The sequence below is a fragment of the Podarcis pityusensis genome, assembly GCF_964106645.2.
Source record: "Podarcis pityusensis genome assembly, chromosome: 17".
Classification (NCBI taxonomy): Eukaryota; Metazoa; Chordata; class Lepidosauria; order Squamata; family Lacertidae; genus Podarcis; species Podarcis pityusensis.
The window spans coordinates 5,633,913-5,656,317 of record NC_138042.1 but is presented as its reverse complement, the minus strand read 5'-3'; the positions used below and the strand labels follow the sequence as shown (position 1 = coordinate 5,656,317).

Genomic DNA, 22,405 nt, shown 5'->3' with positions numbered 1-22,405 from the left:
ACGACAGCAGAAGATCATTGGCGAAGGAAAAACATGGATGATTGAGGTCTAAACCACTGAGCCTCTCGGGCTTGCCATGAGGTCGGTGGTTCGAATCCCCACGATGGAGTGAGCTCCCGTTGCTCGGTCCCTGCTCCTAGCAGTTCCAAAGCATGTCAAAGTGCAAGTAGATAAATAAGTACCACTCTGGTGGGAAGGTAAACAGTGTTTCCATGCACTGCTCTGGTTTCGGTGTTCCGTTGCGCCAGAAGCGGCTTAGTCATGCTAGCCACATGACCCAGAAAAACTGCCTGTGGACAAACGCTGGCTCCCTCGGCCTGTAAAGCGAGATGAGCGCCGCAACCCCAGAGTCGTTTGTGACCAGACTTAACTGTCAAGGGTCCTTTACCTTTTTATTATTGGACTGTAATTTAAAACTAATAAAAAATTATGATAAAAAAGAGAATTTTGGAAATCTGACAACACACGCATCACTTCTGTTTATATTACAATAGTTTTTTCCCTCACTCTGCGTGATGTCTGGAACTGGTGGCAATGAGGAACAAAAGTGAAGCCACAGGTATACCTCCCCTGCTGCCCCAATATGCACCAAATGTGGAAGTGAAGGGAACCTTTCAAAGTGGGGATTCTGGCTGATAATGTGGCTGTGAAGGCGCCTGAAAAGCGGCACTTGCTGGGCTTCACTTTTCTCTGCTGCTATTAAAGACACAGGAACTCTGTGCCATTTTGCATCTGGTCACCCCTCCGAGTCCTATGAAATGGGGAGAACAAAGCACAATTTCTTACTTCTCAGTGGGCCAAAATATGTTTACAGTATGTTAAACTGGTGTTTCCTGCTGCTCCAGTAAAACAATGAGGTTCAGAAAAAGGATGAGAGGTAAGAATGCTATTTTGCTTTTTTCAGTTGCATTTGATTTGCTACTTGTAAAATAAGCATTAGGGGGGAAATACTGCAGTGCCTTCCTCTGGCTTTACTGCTTGTTGTTTAATACAATATCCACATTTAAAAGGGATGAAGGTTTGTACACGTGTGGACTGTTAATAGAATGGTGATTGGAAGTCCAGTGAAATTGACTTCCATAGTTATAAACAGCATACAGTCATTGGGGCTGTATGTGGAGAGCCCACTGGGCAGCAAAAAAGAGGGTCCTATTCTCTGAAATCCTGCTGCCTTGCTGCCCAGTGGGCTCTCCACATAGAGCCCCAATGACTGTATGCTGTTTATGGAAGTCAATTTCACTGGACTTCCAATCACCATTCTATTAACAGTAAAATATAACAGGAGTCTTGTGGCACATGAAAGGAGTAACCAATTTATTATGGTTCCAGTTACAGATGGGTAGCCGTGTTGGTCTGCCATAGTCGAAATAAAAAAATTCCTTCCTGTAGCACCTTAAAGACCAACTAAGTTAGTTCTTGGTATAAGCTTTCGTGTGCATGCACACTTCTTCAGATACACAGTGTATCTGAAGAAGTGTGCATGCACACGAAAGCTTATACCAAGAACTAACTTAGTTGGTCTTTAAGGTGCTACAGGAAGGAATTTTTTTATTTCAATTTATTATGGTGTTAAGGTTGCAGGAAACAAGCTCTGTGAAGGGAAAACTACAGTTCCCGCGATTCTTTGGGAGAATGTGTGTTGAATGTGCTTTAAATATACAGTGTGGGTCTGCCCTTATGGCACAATATGTAGCTGCCCTGGTTTAGGATTCCCTGGCAGGTGAGGAGAGCTGGACTTGGCCCTGTTGTCAAGACACCTGTGCCTGGCTTGTGTCAATGATTAATGTGGTGACTAATGATGGGAAAGGAAGCGATTATTGATTGGGGGTGGGGAGAACCTGGAGGCACCTGTCCAGGAGAGAGGAAAATGGCGCGCGCCTCAAATTGTTCTCTCTCTGGGGGTCAGTTCCCTTTGTCATCGGAGATCTTTCAAGGTGAGGTTGGGGAAGCTGTTGTGGGGTGGAGAATCATGACCAGGATGCGGCTGTGGTTGGAAGCAAGGAGGGCTGGCCAGAGGGTACGGAAAGGCAGAGGAAAGGGCTTCAGAACTTACTCTGTTTTTGACTCAGCCGTGGGACATGGTGCAGTAAGAACAGAGTGCCTTTGACCATGTGCAGAGTGCCTTCTCCTCACATACGAAAAAGCCCAGCCAGCCCTTGTATATATGGGATCAGGAAGAAAGGCTTCCGGGTCGGATAAGGTGCTCTGTAGTATTCCTGCGTGAGGGATCTCTGCGCTTTTATTCCCTGACTCGCCACTGTCCCTTTCGCACAGTCATCAAGGCTCAGATCTGGATCTTCTTAGTCCCCGTTTTCCTGGGCCTTGTGCAGGTCGGCCTCTTCCTGGAGCAGATGGGCTTCTTCCTGCGCCATGGCAACAGCTCCCGCCGAACCAGCCTCTCGCTCTGGATCCTGGGGGTCTATCCGGTAAGTATGGGCAAAGGAAGCAGGCAGCCTTCTCTTGCATCTCAGCCTCTTAAGACTGCAACCCTGTGTTCACTTCCTAGGAAATCCAGCTGAGAAACCACAGTGAAGCTGATTTAGGATCCTGGCTAACTTAGGTCCATTCCTTTCAATAGGTTTACCCTGAGTAAAAGTTAGCTGCCTGCAACCCAATGTTTCCATGCTTGCAGCTCTCCTTAGGTACTTGTCACACATAACTGCGTCACACAAATGTGTAATTAGCTGGCTTCGTTTGCAGTCTCATGTTGTGGTAGCATCTAGTGGCTTAAATGGAAGGCTGCATACACACGACACTTCTGAAGCACATTCACAGTATCTTCTGCTCCCCCCTGCAAATAATTCAGAGCACAGTAGTTTGTGAAGGGCTACTGAGAACTGTAACACAGTGAGGGGTGAACTATAGCACCCCAAAGTCTTTGTGGGGGAAAATGTGCGCTGAATGTGCTTTGCATAAAATGGATTGTGTAAAGGTATGCACTGCTTAGGGACAAATTGCAATCCAAACCAGGTGCAAATCTTTTAATATCATATCCCATCTCCTTATCCAACAGGTGTTCAGTCTCACTTCCCTCATCGGTTTGTTCATCCCTCGCACTTCCTTCGTCTGTAACTTTGTGGCCTCCATGTGAGTTTCTTTTGATGGGAGTGGGAACAGGCAGTGGAAGGAGTAGGATTAAATGTAATTTATCCTAAGGGATGCGGGTGGCGCTGTGGGTTAAACCACAGAGTTTAGGACTTGCCGATCAGAAGGTCGGCGGTTCGAATCCCGGGGTGAGCTCCTGTTGCTCGGTCCCTGCTCCTGCCAACCTAGCATTTCAAAAGCACATCAAAGTGCAAGTAGATAAATAGGTACCGCTCCGGTGGGAAGGTAAACGGCGTTTCCGTGCGCTGCTCTGGTTCGCCAGAAGCGGCTTAGTCATGCTGGCCGCATGACCCAGAAGCTGTACACCGGCTCCCTAGGCCTATAGAGCGAGATGAGCGCCGCAACCCGAGAGTCGGCCACGACTGGACCTAATGGTCAGGGGTCCCTTTACCTTTATCCTGAGGGAATTACTGCCAAGAAGACCTGAAGGTATCCACTTCAGGATTGTTTTTCCTCGAAGTTTGCCATCACCTTAGGGAAGGAGTCTGTGAACCTTTAATGACTGCATGGTGGTCTCCTTCATGAAGACGGTGGGCAAACTCAAGTTGCAACAGATTCTCCTCCAGAATCCCAATGCCACATTATGGAACGTTTACTGCAGGTACAGTTCTAGATTCCCTCAAGGCACTTACTCCATTTACTGGCTGGCGGTACTGCTGGATCATTTCCCACCACCCAAATGTAGCTGCATTTGGACCCAGGTCTGTTAAACTGATAGCTACTAGAGCACAATGACCACTTCACTGGGACCATAGAATAGCGTCATTCTGGCTGTTCATCCCACCTTCCATTTCCCCTTCTCCACCTTCACAACAAATATTATGCAGAAACACCTTTCCTCCTTCAAAATGGATGTGGCCTTGTAGCCTTGTGTCCTGAACGTGTGCACCACATTTCAGCCTGAGAACCCAAGGAAGGATATTGTGTATATCATACAAACAAAAGGTGACTTAAGCCTAAGGTCTGAACTTGCTCCACCAACTAGACCTCTCCAGCTCCACAAAATTGCCTGTTTGATCCAGCAGATGCATAGTGTGTAACTCTCCTGTTTCTGCAGCTACCACTCTATCACCCTCTGGAAATTCCTTGCATTGATCAGAGATTTCTTTGGTGGATCAGACCGAATGCTCCAGCAACTGGAGAGCCAGCGTGTTTCTCCAAACCCTTTCCCCTGTTGCTGCTGTTGTTGCCTTCCTGAAATTGCTGCCAACAGGTAAGAAGAGGCTGCCTTTGTGCTGTGTCAGAGTTGGTCCTGCACGTTATAGCTTCCTTATTGTACCCTATAATCTGCAACTGATCCAGAACACCTCAACTAAATGCATCCCGACCCTTCTTACATCAGGCTCTGCAAAGTTTCCTCATTCCCCACATCTCCTTGTTCCTTTTGCCTCACATTTTTAGATTATGAAAAGCGCAGGCAAGGACTTGTGGTTTTGTTTTTATTTCTCAGTGGTGCCTAGCACCTGACAGATGGTGATAAGCCTTCTCCTTAAGGTCCTGCACTGACACAAACACACACATTCATGTTGTACAACAGCTTGAAGCTTTCAGTCCTTCACATTAGAGCTGTCCTCCTAATATGCCTTTTACCGTATTTCTTCTCCTATCTCCATGGCTGCGCGAACCCTGTGCTTTTAAATACATATAGAATATTGAGCCAGGTTGAATTATTTGACCTCTAAAAATTATGCAAATCACATTTCCTAATTTTGCATAATTCATTCTGGTTTTCCTGTTCAGTGTCTCATTTTCTTAGTTCTGCTGCTTAGTTCTGCTGCTTTTAGTTTTAGATTTTTAATGAATCTATTATTATTATTATTATTATTATTATTATTATTATTATTATTAAACACCCCACCCATCTGGCTGGGTTTCCCCAGCCACTCTAGGAAGCTTACAACAAAGTATTAAAATACAATTTTATGTAATCTAATTTATGTGTAATCTAATTTATATGTAAGGGATGCAGGTGGTGCTGTGGTCTAAACCACAGAGCCTAGGGCTTGTCGATCAGAAGGTTGGTTGTTCAAATCCCCATGATGGGGTGAGCTCCCATTGCTCGGTCCCAGCTCCTGCCAACCTAGCAGTTTGAAAGCACATCAAAGTGCAAGTAGATAAATAGGTACCGCTCTGGCAGAAAGGTAAACAGCGTTTCCATGTGCTGCTCTGGTTTCGCCAGAAGCAGCTTAGTCATGCTGGCCACATGACCCAGAAAAACTGTCTGTGGACAAACGCTGGCTCCCTCGGCCAGTAAAGCGAGATGAGCGCCGCAACCCCAGAGTCCGTGACTGGACTTAACGGTCGGGGGTCCCTTTACCTTTACCTTTAATTTATGTGTGGCCAGAACCAGAGGCACCATTCACCTGGGGAGCTTATAGTCAGGGCTGCTGCAACAAATAGCTGTGCCAGCCTTTGGGAGGCAGAGACATGAGAGGGCATCAGAGCAGAAAGGGAAGGGAAGAGGGACAGAGGCCAGGGTTGCCCACGGCACCCCAGACCATAATTCAAGGCACCCCAGGGTACCATGGCCCACTGGTTGTATATAGGAAGTGCAGTGTAAGCGATGGAAATCAGTCAATGAAATTTTATTATTGAGATATTTGTAGAATAAATTTGGAAGAAATTCTTCCAACTTTACTTCTTCTTTATTTTTTCTTTTTCTTTCTTCTTTTCTTTCTTTTTTCTCTTTTGTTCTTTTTTTATATATGTGTGCTTATCTCAAATATATATGTATGTATGTATTTGCAATATTTTGCTTATACTTTGTAATAATTATGTTAAATAAAATTTAAAAACATTTTAAAAAGAAAATAAAACCACCAGCTTCTTCCCTTCTGCAGAACAAATTTGCGATGTATGACGCTGGCTGTGTATCAGCTCTCTGTCATCAGGACCATCCTCTTTTTCGTCACCCTTATCCTCTGGACGGATGAGAAATATGACTATGGCGATGTAAGTAATTCTGGCTGTGAAATTCATGGCTAACAGGCAGAGAGGAAGGGAATTAAGTCACACCTTGGGCATGTCTATTAAGCACAGAATGATTACTTGGTATTCCCAGTGATGCTTTTCCTGAGGAAAGCGACAGGTGCCCATTCTTTGGTCTGTTGATAGATGCTTCCATTGGACTGAGCTGATTTGAATCTGACCATTGTTATCCCTCAAAGAGTAACAAAGCTGGTCTTAATTATAGCCAAAGCTTATAAAATTGATGTGGCAAGGCAGCTCAAATTCTGTGCGCATGATGATAGGAAGGTTTGGCTGAACCTTAGCAGCAGTTTCTTTGGATGACGACCATAGAACAAGGTTGGTATCGCTGCTGGATTTTACCATGAAAATGCTGTTATGTTCCTGAGCACCAGGCTGGGACCAACCCGGGCATCCTGGCAATTAGGGAATGGGGCAACTGTGGATTGGTATCAATTAAAAGTTGCTCATCAGGATTTTAAAAGCACAGTAAAATTCCACAGCCCTGGGAATGGAAGCTTGCAAGTAGCCCCCAGTTCAAGTAAGTGCAGGACATAAATTGAAAGGTGGGAAGGAAATGAATGTGAGAAGCAAGTTCAGAGAGTTGTGTTGTCTTGGTTAACAGGCAAAGAGGGAAGAGCAAGGGCCACTCCTGGGTGATATAAGGAGAACCACCACCGGTTCTGGCCCCCAGACCACCTCTGGATTTCCATAGATGGAACTATATTAGGTTAGAGATGTATATGAAGTGGTCCCCTTCAGGTCTTCCGCTGGCGCCCACAAAATATTTATCTCAACACACACACCCCTCACCCCACCATGAAGCATGGAGGGTGGTTAACATTCGTTAACATTTTCTCCCTTGAAATGTCCATAGACCTGAAAGGGGAAGTTAGAAAAGCGATGTTCTTTCCCACGTCCTCTTTTAGCTCTATGGGCTTTTCAAGGCTCAGATTGTTTTGGATCCAGCTTTTACCCAGATCCTTTGGAAATTGTGTGAGAGTTCTCTCTCTCTCCCTCTCTCTCTCTCTCTGTGTGTGTGTGTGTGATACCTGCTCAGAAGGTGTGGTGCCCACCGCACTCATTCAGAAATTCAGATCTTCCCATGTGCCTTAAAAACGTTGATGATCCCTGCTGACAAAGAGCGCAACGGCATTTTCCATCTTCTCTGTTAATTTAAAGCCAGATAAATTGAACCAGTGATTTCATGATTAGGCTATGGATCAGAATGGGAATTAGCTACAGTAGAAATTTGAGCTTTTCTATAGTTATTGTATCCTGCTATTTATATGCAGTTTGGCAAGCTGTTCACATTTCTGATTATACCAAAGTGCTAGTGTTGAAGCTTAGCCTTTTCCATTATTTATTTTAAAACATTTCTATACCCCCGCTTAATATTTCAAAAAACCCTGTGGTATTAATTTGTAGGAAGAAACTAAGAAAGGTGTCCTAAACAAAACAACCTAAATATACTCCTGAGAGCTAATGTTTCAGGACCTTGAACTGTGTTTTTTGTTTTCTCAAATGTGCTGATCTTCACTGCACCATTCAGCAGTGGAGTTAGGGAATTTTAGATTCTGCACTTAAGAGTCTTACTGTGTCCATGGGTAAGTGTCTGTGGCTCTTTAGGAGCTAATGTGCATTACTCAAAATGGCATGAGCCATTTTGGGTGGGCCCACTTTCTCCTGCTGCTGAGTGGGGCCCTGGACTTCTACTCAAAAGTCTTGCTCTGAAAATGCCATTCAAGTGACAGAGGATTTTGCCCAAACACATGTTGCTGGGGAGAGTCAAAGCATCTGACATCTCATTTGCCCATCCCTCTCTCTCAGGTGAGCTACACCAACCCCAACTCTTACATCTACGCCATAATTGCCATCTCCACATTCCTTTTTTTAATATACTTTTTATTTATTTTTAACATACTATTTCCAACAAATATTTAACATAATTTCATATCTTATACAATTCTTCGACTTCCATCAATCACATCTGAAAAGTTTCCAATCTTTTTCACTTAATTTACATTTCTTAATTTCACTATTACTTTTAGTTTTCTTAACTAATAACTCTCTTCATAACCTTCCTTGCAATATTTCATATGTTCCTCCTTACAAAACTTCTTGCAATCCCACTAGTGTAATCTGTTGACTACAATTGCTTTTCAAATAGTTCACATATTTATTCCAGTCCTCTGAGAATCTCTGGTCCTGCAGGTTTCAAATCCTGTCATCTTATCTAATTCTGCAGAGTCCATTAATTTCGTCTGCCATTCTCCTTTCATCGGTAATTCTTCTCGTTTCCATTTCTGGGCCCAAACACATGTTGCTGGGGGGAGTCCCAGAATCTGACATCTCACCTTTGCCCATCCCTCTCTCCCAGGTGGGCTACACCAACCTCAACTCTTACATCTACGCCATCATTGCCATATCCACATTCCTATCCTTCTATGGCTACTTGCTCTTCTACAAAGCCACCAAGCCAGCACTCAACGGTTATAGCTTGCGCTCCAAATTTGTCTGCATCATCTTGGTTCTCGTCCTCTGCGGCCTGCAGAGTGGGATCCTGGAGACCATGGGGGCAGTGGGGGCCATCCCTTGCAGCCCGCCTCTCTCCCCGGTGACACGCTCCCAAGGTAAGCTGCTTCAGGGAGGCCAGGAGCCTGCAGCAGGCACCATTGAGGGTGGCTGGCTGACAGGCAAGCCAACCTCACTCTCTGACTTGCCGTCTCGGGGCAATTGCCTTCCTTGCTGTCTCACGCCAGAGAGGTTCCCTACCCCCTTGCGGGGTCTCTCAGGGGGCAGAGGAGGGCGCGGGGAAAATAGTTCCTTAAAAAAGCTGGCTCTTGGGCAAGGGGCAGGGCGTCATCTGGGCTAGCCTTCACTAACCTAGTGCACCCCAAGAGTAGAGCTAAGGAGATTGTTCCATCAGCGTAAACATTTCTGCTTGCTTGACAGTGCCCCTCTCCCTCCCATGCAGTTCTCGGAGTTCCCTCAACCCCCTGGAGCAGATTTGGGGAGGATGTGGAGGTGTGCAGGGGGAAGTCCAATTCAAAATGTTGGTGCTGACCTTTAACACCCTAAATGACCTCGGTCCAGTATACCTGAAGGAGCGTCTCCACTCCCATCGTTCTGCCCAGACACTGAGGTCCAGCGCCAAGGGCCTTCTAGTGGTTCCCTCGCTGAGAGAAACCAAGTTACAGGGAACCAGGCAGAGGGCCTTCTCGGTAGTGGCACCCGCCCTGTGGAACGCCCTCCCACTAGATGTCAAAGAGAAAAACAACTACCAGACTTTTAGAAGACATCTGAAGGCAGCCCTGTTTAGGGAAGCTTTTAATGCTTAATAGACTATTGTACAGTGGTACCTTGGGTTACATACGCTTCAGGTTACAGACTCTGCTAACCCAGAAATAGGACCTTGGGTTAAGAACTTTGCTTCAGGATGAGAACCGAAACATGCTCTGGTGGCATGGCAGCAGCAGGAGGCCCCCATTAGCTAAAGTGGTGCTTCAGGTTAAGAACAGTTTCAGGTTAAGAACGGACCTCCAGAATGAATTAAGTACTTAACACGAGGTACCACTGTATTTTAATATTTTGTTGGAAGCCGCCCAGAGTGGCTGGGGAAACCCAGCCAGATGGGCAGGGTATAAATAATTTATTATTATTATTATTATTATTATTATTATTATTATTATTATGCTACTTGGAATCATTGTGCTGGCTTCCGCTAGTGCAACTACGGCACCTGCCAAGCTAGCTGGGGCTGATGGAAGTTGTAGTCCAAAACCTACAGAGGTCATCAGGTTGGCGAAGGCTGGTCTGGCCCAAGCATCAAAGGAAGGTGCAAGGCACGCTTCCTCAAACTCGGCCCTCCAGATGTTTTGAGACTACAGTTCCCATCATCCCTGACCACTGGTCCTGCTAGCTAGGGATCATGGGAGTTGTAGGCCAAAAACATATGGAGGCCCGAGTTTGAGGAAGCCTGGTGTAAGGAAACTGCTTTCCCTTGCCGATGCACAACTGGGAGAGCACTGGTAGTCAAGTCTCTTCCTACCCACCTGACACCTGAAATTGCATACGATGTTGGATGTGGGGAGAGTGGGCAAGGTCTGGGGGAAAACAAGCTCCTGGGCCAAACCTGAATCCCTAACAGGCCGTAAGTTCCCCACCTCTGCTGCAGAGTGTACCATATTCTTAATTCTCTCTTCACCCCTCCAGTGATCTACTACTATTCCCTGGCTGTCGAGATGTTCTTCATCGGCATATTTGCCCATTACTCTTTCCGAAGAGCCGAGCCACAGTTGGACACTCAGCAGGTCACCCGCCATCGAGCCTCTCAGACCGAGGGTCCCCGGTCTGGACGCTGCAGCCTGGGAGACGACGCATCCATGGAGGGAGCCAACCCAGGCTACCTGGGTGAGGAGTCTCTGTGTACCATAGAGCACACTCCGCTGGACCGGTTTGATTTCATTGTGGGGGGGCCTGTGGATGGCTGGGGGCCAGGCATCCTGAGAACAGGGCCTCCACGGGCTGAGGGCCTGAAAGCCAGCTCCTCGCGCCAAAGTACTGGCGCAGAATCACCGCCAGCTGGAATCCAAATCCATGCCCAGGTGGCCAAACTGAATGGTGAAGGGGTCACTGTTGTGTAGCCCTCAGTCTCCAGAGAACGGTCCTCCCTTTGTGGCAACACCTGGATTCTGAGGAAACAAGGACTGACCTGAGGAAAACAGGATGATGGAGGAGGATGACAGCAACAACCATGAACTCCGTGCCTTGGCAAGGAGTGGAGCAGGGGGAGAAAGGACGAGTTTACCATGAGGAATAAATAGCATTGTGAGGGAATTTCAGTCCATCTATAGCAAGTCCTGACTGTCAGATTAAAGAAGATAAAGAAATAAGCAGTATGCCTAAAGCCAGAATAATCAAAAACCTGGAAGGACATGTGGTACTGGGAAACAATATGCCTTTGTTAAATTATTATCAATAATTTCTGCAGCACTCAGAACACAGTCTGACTTTGAGGGAAGGGAGGCCAAGAGAATCCTGTCTTTAGCCCACAGCTGCCCTGGATGGATGAACAGGAATTTGAACCTCTCTCTGTGTGTCTTCCCAATAAAACATTCCAGCTACTTATCACAGCAAAAGAAAAGCTCTGAGCAAGTGACAAAGCTTTATTAAAAACAACACGGTTTTGGTTGGTCAGGGAGAAAGGGACTTTGTATTGATAAAACAGGAAATTATGTAAAATAGTGGTTCCCAATTGGTGGTTTGTGGATGTCAGCGGGTCTGTGTAACCCACCCAGGGGGGTCTGCATTTTTAATGTTTGAGGTTTTACTGTGTTTTTAATATTTTGTTGGCAGCCGCCCAGAGTGGCTGGGACAACCCAGTCAGATGGGCAGACTGTAAATATTATTGTTGTTCTTATTCACCTAACAAAAACTACCATAGAGATATCAAAATTTTCGAAAGTAAGGGGTCCGTGGCCTGGCTTTTGAAAAACAGGGGGTCTGCAGTACTTAGCTAATGGGGAACCACTGCAGTAAAAGGTAAACCAAGAAGGATGAAAAGTCTTTCGAACCAGCAGGGGGCGGTATGCATCTCTTGCCCCCCATTTCTGTGATAATGTCACGTTGACAGTTTTCCCAGGGCGTCTGTGACCTCGGCCTCTAGGGGTGAGCGTGCAGCCCCCTGCTCTTGCTGCTCCTGGAGTGCATTTTCCTGCTGAGGCTGGGGCACTTGCTCCTTGGTCAGCAGATTGTGTTTCTTCAAGAAGCAGGCTTCTTCGTAGGGAGGGCAGATGGGAGGCTGAGTCGGGGGTACGTAAGTGTATTTCTTCTCGGGATCCAGCTGATCAAATGGGAAAGAGAGCAAGAGAGCCTTAAAGCAGGTGGTCCAAGTCCCTTTCCGGAGCCTAAGCACCATCAACCAGCATTATCCTTTTTGTGACTCTCCAATACTAATCAATGGGCACCTCTGTTCTCTACGTCTTTGGGTTGTAGCCAATGCTAGTTCTATTTAAGACTTGTAGGCATCCATCTGTCTTGAGAGACAATGGAGTGCCACTCCAGGGGTGGAGTCATACCACTTTAGTAGCAGCACCAGTAGCAGCACCAGCCTGCCCCTGTGTCTGGAGATCCTGGGCTGCCCAGATGACAAGACCCCCCTCTCGGCTTTGCTGAAGTAGTACAAAGGAAAGCAGAGCAATACGCTCGGCACCGGCTTGGCTGCAGGAGTTGCTGGAAGGAGGCGTACAAGGCACCATCTAACCATCTTAAGGACTCCACTCTGGATTTGTGTAGCCTTTTCTTCTCCCGAAGATATCCCACAAGGCAGCAGAGGTTTTCCTTCACCTAGATAAGTGATGGCCCTCCAGCTGTTTTGGGACTACAAATCCCATCATCCCTAGCTAACAGAACCAGTGGTCAGAGATGATGGGAATTGAAGTCTCAAAACAGCTGGAGGGCCAAGTTTGGCCATCACTGACCTAGATGGACCCCCTTCCCTGGTGGATGAGCCCCATCTGCCCCTCACTTCCTTCTACAGCACATGCAGAAACCGCCTTCTTGACCGTTGGACCCGTTATTGGTCTCATCCAGAGTAGACCCATTGAAATTAATAGCTGGGACTGAGGTCTAATAATTTCATTGAGGCTGCTCCAAGTAGGACTAGGCTTGGATGCAACGCTGCCTGTTTCAGGTTCTCCTGCTGATAACTGCAAGGCACCAGGGACTTTGGACTGGGAATCCCTAATAGAGGGACCCATGTACTTTAATCTTTGCACTGAAGACAGTATGCCTCTGAATACCAGTTGATGGAAATTGCAGATGGGGAGGGGGACTCCTATTGCCCTCAGGTCCTGCCGGTGGGCTTCCCATTGGCATCTGGTAGGCCACTAAGGATGCTGGCCAGGATGCTGGACTAAGATTGGGCCTTTGGTCTGATCCAGCAGGCCTCTTCTGTTCTTAGCACCACCACTGCCAACGACCAGAGGGTGGTTTTGCAGCTACCGATTCAGGAAGGACCACGTGACGGAAGAGAGCCCATAGGACTCCCCCTGGTTCTAAAAAGCCTGCTTCCTCAATCGGAGCAAAGACAGATGGAGCCACGCTTGAATCGCCCATTCCCACTGGCCTCCAGGCACACCACCCAAGACCAGCCTTACCTGCAGAGGGTATGTCCGGTCGGAATCATAAGCACTCAGGTCTCCACAAGCCAGGAAGGGGACAATCACCCGATTGGGGCCCTCCAGCTGGTTAAAATCCACATCTGTATTGGGGGAGGTTTGTTAAGTGCTGCTTGCAAAGAGATGGACCCTCCAGGGTTGACCCCGCCCCCACTATTCACCTTTGTAATTCTTTACAATTCCTAATCCTATTCCCCTCATTTACAAATATCCTTACAACATTTTTTAAAAAATTCTCTTTGGCTAAGAAGCTTTCAGACTCCTCAGTCCTCCTGGGGAACATATTTTTAAAGGAAACCTGGCTTAGGGCAGAGGTGCCTTTTTCTCCTGCAAAAACGCTGCTTCAGCAAAAAGGGCTTCCATTACTTGGGCTGATCACAATGATAATGATGGTAACAGCAACAAGGGAGTCTTTATTAGGCGCTATAACTAGGCACCATGCAGAAGGTAACAGAATATAACACAACTGCTGCCCAGAAACTTAGAATCCAATAAGATTTAAAAGCAGGGAGAGAAAAAAATACCAGAAATTGGACAAGGAGAAATACGGGGGAATCTTTTTGGTGCAGCAAACCGTATCTTCATCTTCCCATACCATACAGGACCAACTTGTGACAGCCACCTGTCAATCATCTGATATCATGATGACAGGTAGCTTATCCCAGCCCCCTCTTGAAGTTGTCCCTGGGGGGGGGGGGGCAGTGATAACAAGCAAGCAGGATCAAGATCCCTCCCAATCAGCTGGTGGGCAGGGAGCTCAATCCTACTTTCTGCAGGGATTAGCTGAGCGATCCAGTCCATGGGGCAGGTTGGTGTTGTTTGGGGAAAACAGTCTGGCGGCCCTGCAGACCCCAGGTGTTCCATCTCTGCTTTAGATAATACCACATCCATTTAGGTTTTCTGTCACACTGCTGATGTTAACATATTAAAGCTACTGCGATTTATGTTATCACCCACAGTGTCAGTTGTGAATGTTCACAATGTTTTTTTTCTATGCAGCTAAGCTTCAGCTGAATTTGAATTGGCTTTACTTTTTGTGTAGTCTTGTCGCTGGCCTGGAGGCTTTACATTTTTTGCCCTCTGCATCCACCTGGCCATCTGATGGCATGGACTCCAGTCAAGGAAAGTTTACACCACAACGAATTTGCTAATCTACAAGTTGCCACAAGGCACTTTTGTTATATTTCCTTTGTAAACCTGATTTCCTCATGATCAAACCGCACTCACTGCACACTGGATTAAAACGGAGGTTTTCCCTAGGCAAATTCATTCTTTTCATATCCAGAACTTATGGATTTCATCGCTTATATACTATGGGGTCTGCCTGGCTTCTCAAGAAATTGACTCTATGGACAGGAAACACAGACAGCAATCCGACAATGGATCACTTCCTGGGACCGAAGACTCACAATCCCCCAGTAGGCAACTTGCACCTACCCTCCTCCATCCACACTTTCTTGCCTCTGCCCTCAAACCTCCCACTTTCCCTTCAGTTTCCCTGCCCTGCGTCCCACAGCACAACAGGAACCCGCAGAAACATCTCTTCCCCCTTCAAGGTTCCTTACCGTAACAGTGATCTAGCAAAGGATTGGACATGTTTGGCACGTAGCCTTCGGGGGGGCTGTAGTTTCGGCAAACAACGAAGGCCTCTGGAAGGATGAAAAGGCAGTTAAAAGCTTGGGTAATCACCGCTCTGGCATTTTGATACGATACGATAATCTTTATTGTCATTGGCCCATACAGAACAACGAAATTGGGAAAAAAATTAAAATCTACATTAGACATTCAAAACCAACAAGCCTGCTATCCCAGCTATCCCAGCCTGGTTAGCCCCCTAAAAACTCTGATACCCCATTTTTAAAATACAGTCCACTCCCACTGCATTTAAAACCAAAATCGCATTTGGATAGAAACTGTTTCTCAGTCCTAGTCTTTATAACCCTGTACCTTCCTCCAGAAGGCAGAAGCTGAAAGAGAATTTCCGGGGTGTGCACTAAATTATACACTAAATTATACACAAACACACACAACCCCCTGCTGTTTCCCCAATACAGTTGGTTCTCAAGCCCTGTGATGAGTATGCTGTGCCTAACCCCAACCTGCATTGGAAAAAGGCATGTTCTGCACTAAAACCATCAGGCTGGAGGTGGGGGGGACACACAGCAAAGAGGACAGAGCATCTGCTTTGTAAACAGAAGGTTCCAGGTTCAATCCCTGGCATTTCCTGGCAGGGCTAGGAGATACCTTTGTCTGCAACCCCTGAGGCCCACTGCCAGTCAGGGCTGACAACTCCAAGCTAGATGGATCCAGTAGCCTCACTGATGTAATCCAGCTTCCTATCTTCTGATAAACGGGCCATTTCCAAGCTTCCATCAAATACGAGCATGACCAAGAACCAGCATGGAGCTATTCAGACACCGACTCTGTTCTAAATTGTTTCCACTGAGTTCTATGTGACAGAATAAAACAGTCTGACTCCTGGGATGCAGAAGATGAGGGACGTATGACTCATGCAATAGACAGGAGGCTCTTCAATGGCAAGAGCCCATTTGCCAGCAGTGCCCTTGAGAGAATGACCTGCAAAGATGAATGGCTGCCGCTCACATCTATAGGAAGTGAGGAAACACAGCCTTTGGGGATTAGCTTTGCAGCAGGAGCAAACAACTGCCCACTACCTCCGACACTGGGTAGACCGAGCCTTCAACAACAGTACAGTGGTACCTCAGGTTACATATGCTTCAGGTTACAGACTCCGCTAACCCAGAAATATTACCTTGGGTTAAGAACTTTGCTTCAGGATGAGAACAGAAATCGTGCAGCAGTGGCGCGGCAGCACCAGGAGGCCCCATTAGCTAAAGTGGTGCTTCAGGTTAAGAACAGTTTCAGGTTAAGAACAGACCTCCAGAACGAATTAAGTTCTTAACCTGAGGTACCACTGTACACAGAAGATGTGTTGTACACATGTCCTAATTTTGCAAATGCATGGCAACCCATTGAACGCAATGTAATGGGATTCTTGTCCCTAGCTGAACTAGGAGACTAAGGAAACGTGTTTGCATAAATTTAAAAAGTTAGCCTAAACTGTAAGTGCAGCTGCTGCAACACAAACATGACTTGTTTTTTAAAAATGGCACTGAAGCAGAAAAGGCCTCCACCAAAGATATCAAAGCAAATCAAAAGCCCTAAGAGAGCATTACGCCACAGCACGTGCAGATTCTGTTGTGCGCTTCTCTGACCTGCGTTCACTTTTGTCTTTTTGGAGAACTGCTCATTTGCTTTCTTTTAATTGTAAGAGGTTGCTGCAAGGAGCAGGGTGGAGGTAGGAGGAAACAGTTGGCAAAGCAATGGGTAATAGGGCGATGAGAAAGACGCTGGAAGTCACGAGGGGACGTGCATATCACGGAGGGCGCAAAAGCACCATCTTTCCCCCTCTGCCTGCATGCTTCCAGACATTCACCTGCAACAATGACAACTAGAAACATGGGACCAGATACAACTAAAGAGCTGCGCTAGCAAGAGCCAGAACAAGTCCCGCCAGCACAACATGGCTTCCCCTTGCCTCTCCTCCCCTTCCATGCCCCCCAGATAGGCTCTGGGGGTGTCGGGAGGGGCCCCAGAACAGCCTACAGGGGAAGAAGAGGGGGAAGATCGTTTCATTGGGCAAGCAGAAATACTCGCGCATACAGAGCAATCTCCTTAGTGCCACTTAGAATTCCACTCATTATTATAATTTTTTGAGATTCCAGTGATTCTGAACAAGCTGTCAGATCCTGTAACGCTTTGTACAGTTTTCCCCATGAGTGGCAAAGCTGCAAGTTAACCAGGCTTGCAAGAAGCTGTTTGGTCGCTCACCGATGCTGGAGTTGCGGCTACTTCGGGGTTTGGCGCACGTCACATCAGGAAAGAAAATTCGCAGCTGGGAATAGAGGAGGGTGATGTCCTTCCCTCGGAATATCTAAGGCAGGGAAGCAAAATGCCATCATCTTGCCTGGATAAACTGCATTCTTACGCCTGATTACCCAGGCTGTGGATAGCGACACAGATGCAGAGGAATCCTCCGCCAATGAGAGATGGGGAAGGAGCGTAATTCAGATGTCCTGGAGACACTGAGCTCAGCGGCATCAGGTGCCAAGAGGGAACAAGCCCAGGGTGCGCCCGAAACAGACTCAACATGCAGCCAGCACCCAAGTGCAGTGACTCTTGATAACACTGGAAATGAACCCAAGTTCCCTGCTCTGGGTTTTCACAAAGTCACAAGATCCTGCCTCAGCATGTCAGCAGAAAGCACATCAGGAGGATTCCCAATGCCGCTGACGGCCACCTTTGCCTCAAGGCAGGCATGGCCAAACTTGGCCCTCCAGATGTTTTGGGACTACAACTCCCATCATCCCTAGCTAACAGGACCAGTGGTCAGGGATGATGGGAATTGTAATCCCAAAACATCTGGAGAGCCAAGTTTGGCCATGCCTGCCTTAAGGTTTCAAGTCAAGCTCTCATTAATTTGGGTCCTTGCATTCACAATCCCTGGGAAGCGTAACGGGCTATTTTGCTTTGTTTGAAAGTATCAGGTTGTTATCCTCTGGGACTTGCAATATTCTTGTTTGAAGGTGAAGAGTTATTAAGAATTCCAAATAGCGGCTTATTTCACCAGAGGTGTTTAAACACCGTTGTTATCATTTTCATATAAAATACATTTTTGCCACGTGGCTGAAAAACACATCACCTTTGGTCTGTCTTCTACTATACCTTTTTGAGTTAATTTTTCAGCACTAGCTATATGGGCCAGATTTGACTCTGCCATAAATCCTAATTAGTACCCCCTTTGTCAAATTTAATTTTAACTCCTACTCAGTTGTGTTTTTCTTTTTCTGTTTCCTTATACCTTACACATTACTGAATTATATTTTAAAATAAATAAATAAAAAGAAATAAAAGTTGAGCTTACAAATTTTCAGTATTCCTGCTCAAGTTACCTTGTTCCTCTTTTGAAAAACCTCCAGGCCCACTGCTGATGCTCAGTGGGCTGATGAAGTGGACAGGCCCACCTAGTCCCCAGCCTATTTGCTGTGGTGCCTTAGGTGAGCTCAGGTGAACAGCAATAAGCAGGTGCTGAAACACCACTGCAGGGCGATGACTTTGGTGCGGTGCCCACAGCAGCCCTGTTTTGCCACACCTAAAGCAGAACTGCAGTGCCTATTAACTCTCCCCTGATCACCTGCAGGGCTCACCTTTGCTACAAATGTGCCTCCCTTCTTTAGCACGTGCGTAGTGATGTTCAGAGCCTGGAAGAAACAGAAGGAAACAATCAGCACCAAAAGAGAAAAGCCTTTTTTGGCACAAAGATGCAGGAGGAGAGGAACAAAGCCATCAGCATCCCATGACAGTTTGGGCCGGAAAAGAAACCTAGATAAAAGGTGAAAGGGTTTGCTCTGGTCCTGCTCTTTTCCTCTCTGTTAGCAAAGGCCCAGTACTTGTAAGACAGGGTGGGAAAGTGGACTGGATCCTGGGCTTTTCCACCTTCAGTGGCTCATTGTGACACATGAGCAGGGTCCACCTTGAAGTCAGCATTGATCAGCTGATAAGTGGGAACTGAACGTCTCCCCGGCCAATGCACCATCTGGAACAGTCTTTACAGCTCCCGACTGCGAACTGGCAGCCATGTCGACCCTTTCTTGGGTTTCTGAGAATTCACAAGAAGTTGTGACTGTTAATCTGTTTCTACAGCTGTAGCATACCTTTTTTTAAAAGCAAAGATCCAGAGCCAAATGCTAAATACAGTACTGAAAATCTATTTTTGCAATTGCATATTGAGATTGTAGAGCCGCCCTAACCACAGAAGGCTCCACTTAGGAGCAATCTGTAGATCTTCCAGGTCTGGGGAATATCATGGCACCAGATAGGTCCTTTGGAGGGCATCCCATTAACCTGTCTGATATCAGGCCTTATGTCAGGACCCAGAATAGTGTGTCATTTTCTGGGGCCTGTGGATCCCAGCAAGACTCACAGGGGCTGATGTCATACCCATCACTTGCTGGCACTCCTATCAAGCTTCCCGATAGCCTGGGCTACTTTCTGCTGAAGGATGCCAACCGGCTCTTCCATCAGTGCAAAGCCCCCACAGCACCCATTGTGGATGAGTTTGCTCACTACATATAGCGGCAAACACCAGGAGATACTCACAGCGAGCAACAGCTGGGCCTGAATGTACTCATCTATGTCATGGAGTCCGGTCACTGCAGAGTAAAGGAATTACATATCAGAGCTAATACAGGCAGCTTTTCCATCTGAAGCCCAGCAGAGCTCCCTGATTCCCCTGACAAGGCTGGGAGCCTGGTTGTCACCTACCATCAGGGGCTCCATCGCACACCACCAGGTCAGCGGGCTGCCCTTCAAAATGGCAAATGATCTCCTGAGCTGTAGAGACCTGGAAACAGAGAGTTAGGTGGGTATGTGAGCAAAGAGACTGTTCTCTGGGTAGGCCTCTTGTTCTTCTGCTGCTTAGATGGGGTAGAGGCCAAGCTCAAGGCTGACATCACCCCAAGATGCACTAGGTAGCACCTACCTTGGTAATGTCCCCCTGAATTTGGATGACACCCGGCAACGGAGCCATGGCTTGCAAATCTACAGCTACTATCTTGACATCAGAGTTTTTCATGTCTTCTCCTCTGTGGGGTGGAATATAAGTAGATCCCATGAGAGCCTAGCCCTTCTCTAAGGGGCTGCAACCCACTCGATATGTTTGAGCTGAATTATTTGCTTACTTGATCTTTCGGCTTAAAACTTGGCTCCAGCTCCCAGGAGCTGCGCAGAGGTCCACAGCTCTAGAGACACCTAGGAAGGACAAGAGAAGATCAGTCAGCACCTCTGCAAAGGGGCTGAAAAAAAGGACTAGGAAGCAGAACTCCTGAGATGATTCTCTGGGGGAATACATGACTGTTTAAAGTGGTAAGATGGGGCTTTTGTTGTAGTGTTATCTCCCCCAAAACAGGACTCTGGTCCTCTGAGAAAAGCTATTTGCTAGAAGGAAGTACCAAAGCAAAAGTATTAATATTCCACTTCAAAGGTTCTGGGTCTAAGCCATGACATTAAAAATAGGTTTGAGTGTCTAACACTTGTTAATGCCCTTCAGTGATGCAAGAAAAAGTGGTAATATAATGGGGATGCATGTTTTTTTGCCCACCTTGAAACAAATGGTATTCCTCATCCAGTTGCAGAAGTTTGAACGCACTACGGGCTCGCCACCCCTCTTCTTTGGCCAGGCGGTAGTAAATGTCACGCTTGTCTTTGGAGGAACGTCCCATCCTCACTTATCTGACAGGTACTAGAATGCGAGAGAAGAACTTGTCTGTGACCTGCTTTGCCACTGTGTGGGGAAGAACATCAACTGTGGGTCAAAGCAGTAGCACTGGCTTGCTATAACGAATGAACTGGAGGCATAACAGGACGGCCTTAGAGGAAGTAGGTAGCTATTAGCTAATCCAGTATCAATATCAAAATGGCTGCAACAGAGAACCTCAGAGAGTACTTTTTAAAGCCCTGGAGAGTTGATACATCTGAAACGCCTTTTTCTGAAAAGTAAAAGAAACTCTTGGGAGGTTGTTCCAAAGCTGCAGCCCCACCCCTGAAAGAGCTCTTGTAGATTTTACCTTTTACGTGGATGTTATTCAGGGCAGAGCTCAGTCAGATGGGTGGGGTACAAATTATATATATAATTCCCCGAGGTACTATGAGTTCAGACCATTTAGGGGGTTAGCAGAGAATAAGCATCACCTTGAAATTTATCTCTCAAAACTGGATAGCTAAGTTGTTCCAAGTGCTGCGTAGAACACCAAGGTTGCTGGTTTGATCCCCATACAAACAGCTGCTTAAATTCCTGCATCGTACTAGATGATCCTCAGGATGCCTTCCAACTCTACAATTCTATGAAAATCCGTTCTGCACTTTTTTAATGCACTTGTGAAACCCTGGAGAGCTGCTGCCATTCAGAGTAGAGTCATACCATGGGATAAATATGCTTCAGGATAAGTATTTTTGGGTTGCGCTCCACAGCAACCCGGAAGTAATAGAGCGTGTTACTTTCGGGTTTCGCCGCTCGCGCATGCGCAGATGGTCAAAATGATGTCACGTGCATGTGCGGAAGTGGTGAAACGCGACCCACGCACGCACAGTTGCGTCTTACATTCTATTCAGGAATCCTGTTTGCATCCCGAGGTACCACTGTAAGGTCTGACTCAATACGTGGCAGCTTTCTAAGCCCCTGTTATTATTTCCTAATTCTTCTTGTATTCCAGGATTGGGTGCTAGCACTGTGAAAGGGTTCTCGGGTAAAGACTTAACCTCAGCTTCTTGTTGCCAAGTGACCACAAACGAATCCGCAGCACGTCAGAATGAAAGGTGGAGACAGGCTTGTGAATGATTTGCTACTCCATGCCAAAATAATTAAATCTTTCTAGGGGGGGAAAAATCCCCTTGGAAAGAGAAACGTGGTGCGGTGCGTCAAGGTGTGTGTGTGGAAGACTCCATCCCAGTGTTCTCCTTCACATTCCACATTTCTGTGTGCAGGGTGAGCCCATCATGCGAGTCCCCACATGCAGCGTGGAAATGGTGCAATCCAGAAACAAGGCCCCACTCCACCCTACTATAAATCTTAGATCTGAGAGATGCTGTTGGTATGGAAAGCCAACCACCAGGCAGACAGGCAGGATTCATATTAACGTAACCGCCCTGGGACCTAAATCAAATAAACAAATAAACAAGCTCTCTGCAGATGCTTAGCGTCGTAACAGGGAGAAACCAACAGGTGAAGAAGGCTCTTCCCTCTACAGAAATGCAACCGATGGAACAGAGCTTCATCTGTTGAATGTCTGCCTGCCCCACCAACTTCAGAGAGCACAGAGTCCCAAAGGAGGCCTAGACTGGCTACCCCAAAAACGCGCCGTCCTTTCCCCATGGAGATATAACTCCCATATATACCGGAAGCGTCGCCCGCTGAAAACGGCCCGCGGTGGTTGTTTTTCACATGCCGGAAATGGATGGCCAATGCAAGGATCTGCAACTATGCCCCGCACCACGCATGCGCAAATGGTATTACAGCAAACGAGGCGCCGCTTGCTCTTCTGCGTCGGTGTGGCGCATGCGCAGTTTGAAGGCCG

General features: G+C 46.9%; 2 protein-coding genes across 3 annotated transcripts; one reads left to right on the top strand and one right to left on the bottom strand.

Annotated features, from left to right (window-relative positions):
* Positions 1 to 1,655: 1,655 nt before the first annotated feature.
* Positions 1,656 to 11,316, top strand: LOC308466917 (organic solute transporter subunit alpha-like). The gene is made up of 7 exons (XM_080988238.1): positions 1,656 to 1,934; positions 2,275 to 2,426; positions 3,014 to 3,087; positions 4,163 to 4,318; positions 5,946 to 6,057; positions 8,453 to 8,705; positions 10,288 to 11,316. Exons 1-7 carry the CDS (start codon positions 1,796 to 1,798, stop codon positions 10,716 to 10,718), a joined length of 1,317 nt encoding a protein of 438 aa, XP_080844364.1. The 5' UTR covers positions 1,656 to 1,795; the 3' UTR covers positions 10,719 to 11,316.
* Positions 11,226 to 22,359, bottom strand: FTSJ1 (FtsJ RNA 2'-O-methyltransferase 1). 2 transcript variants are annotated; one of them, XM_080988292.1, is made up of 11 exons: positions 22,227 to 22,359; positions 20,434 to 20,574; positions 20,015 to 20,084; positions 19,816 to 19,918; positions 19,599 to 19,677; positions 19,434 to 19,486; positions 18,482 to 18,535; positions 17,106 to 17,208; positions 14,819 to 14,902; positions 13,233 to 13,336; positions 11,226 to 11,917 (listed from the first exon to the last, which is right to left on the bottom strand). In XM_080988292.1, the coding sequence occupies exons 2-11, from the start codon at positions 20,552 to 20,554 to the stop codon at positions 11,696 to 11,698; spliced, it is 993 nt and encodes a 330-aa protein (XP_080844418.1). In that variant the 5' UTR covers positions 20,555 to 20,574; positions 22,227 to 22,359; the 3' UTR covers positions 11,226 to 11,695. The 2 variants fall into 2 exon arrangements, with proteins under 2 accessions (XP_080844418.1, XP_080844419.1); XM_080988293.1 differs by having other exon boundaries at positions 20,434 to 20,616; positions 22,227 to 22,323.
* Positions 22,360 to 22,405: the final 46 nt, after the last annotated feature.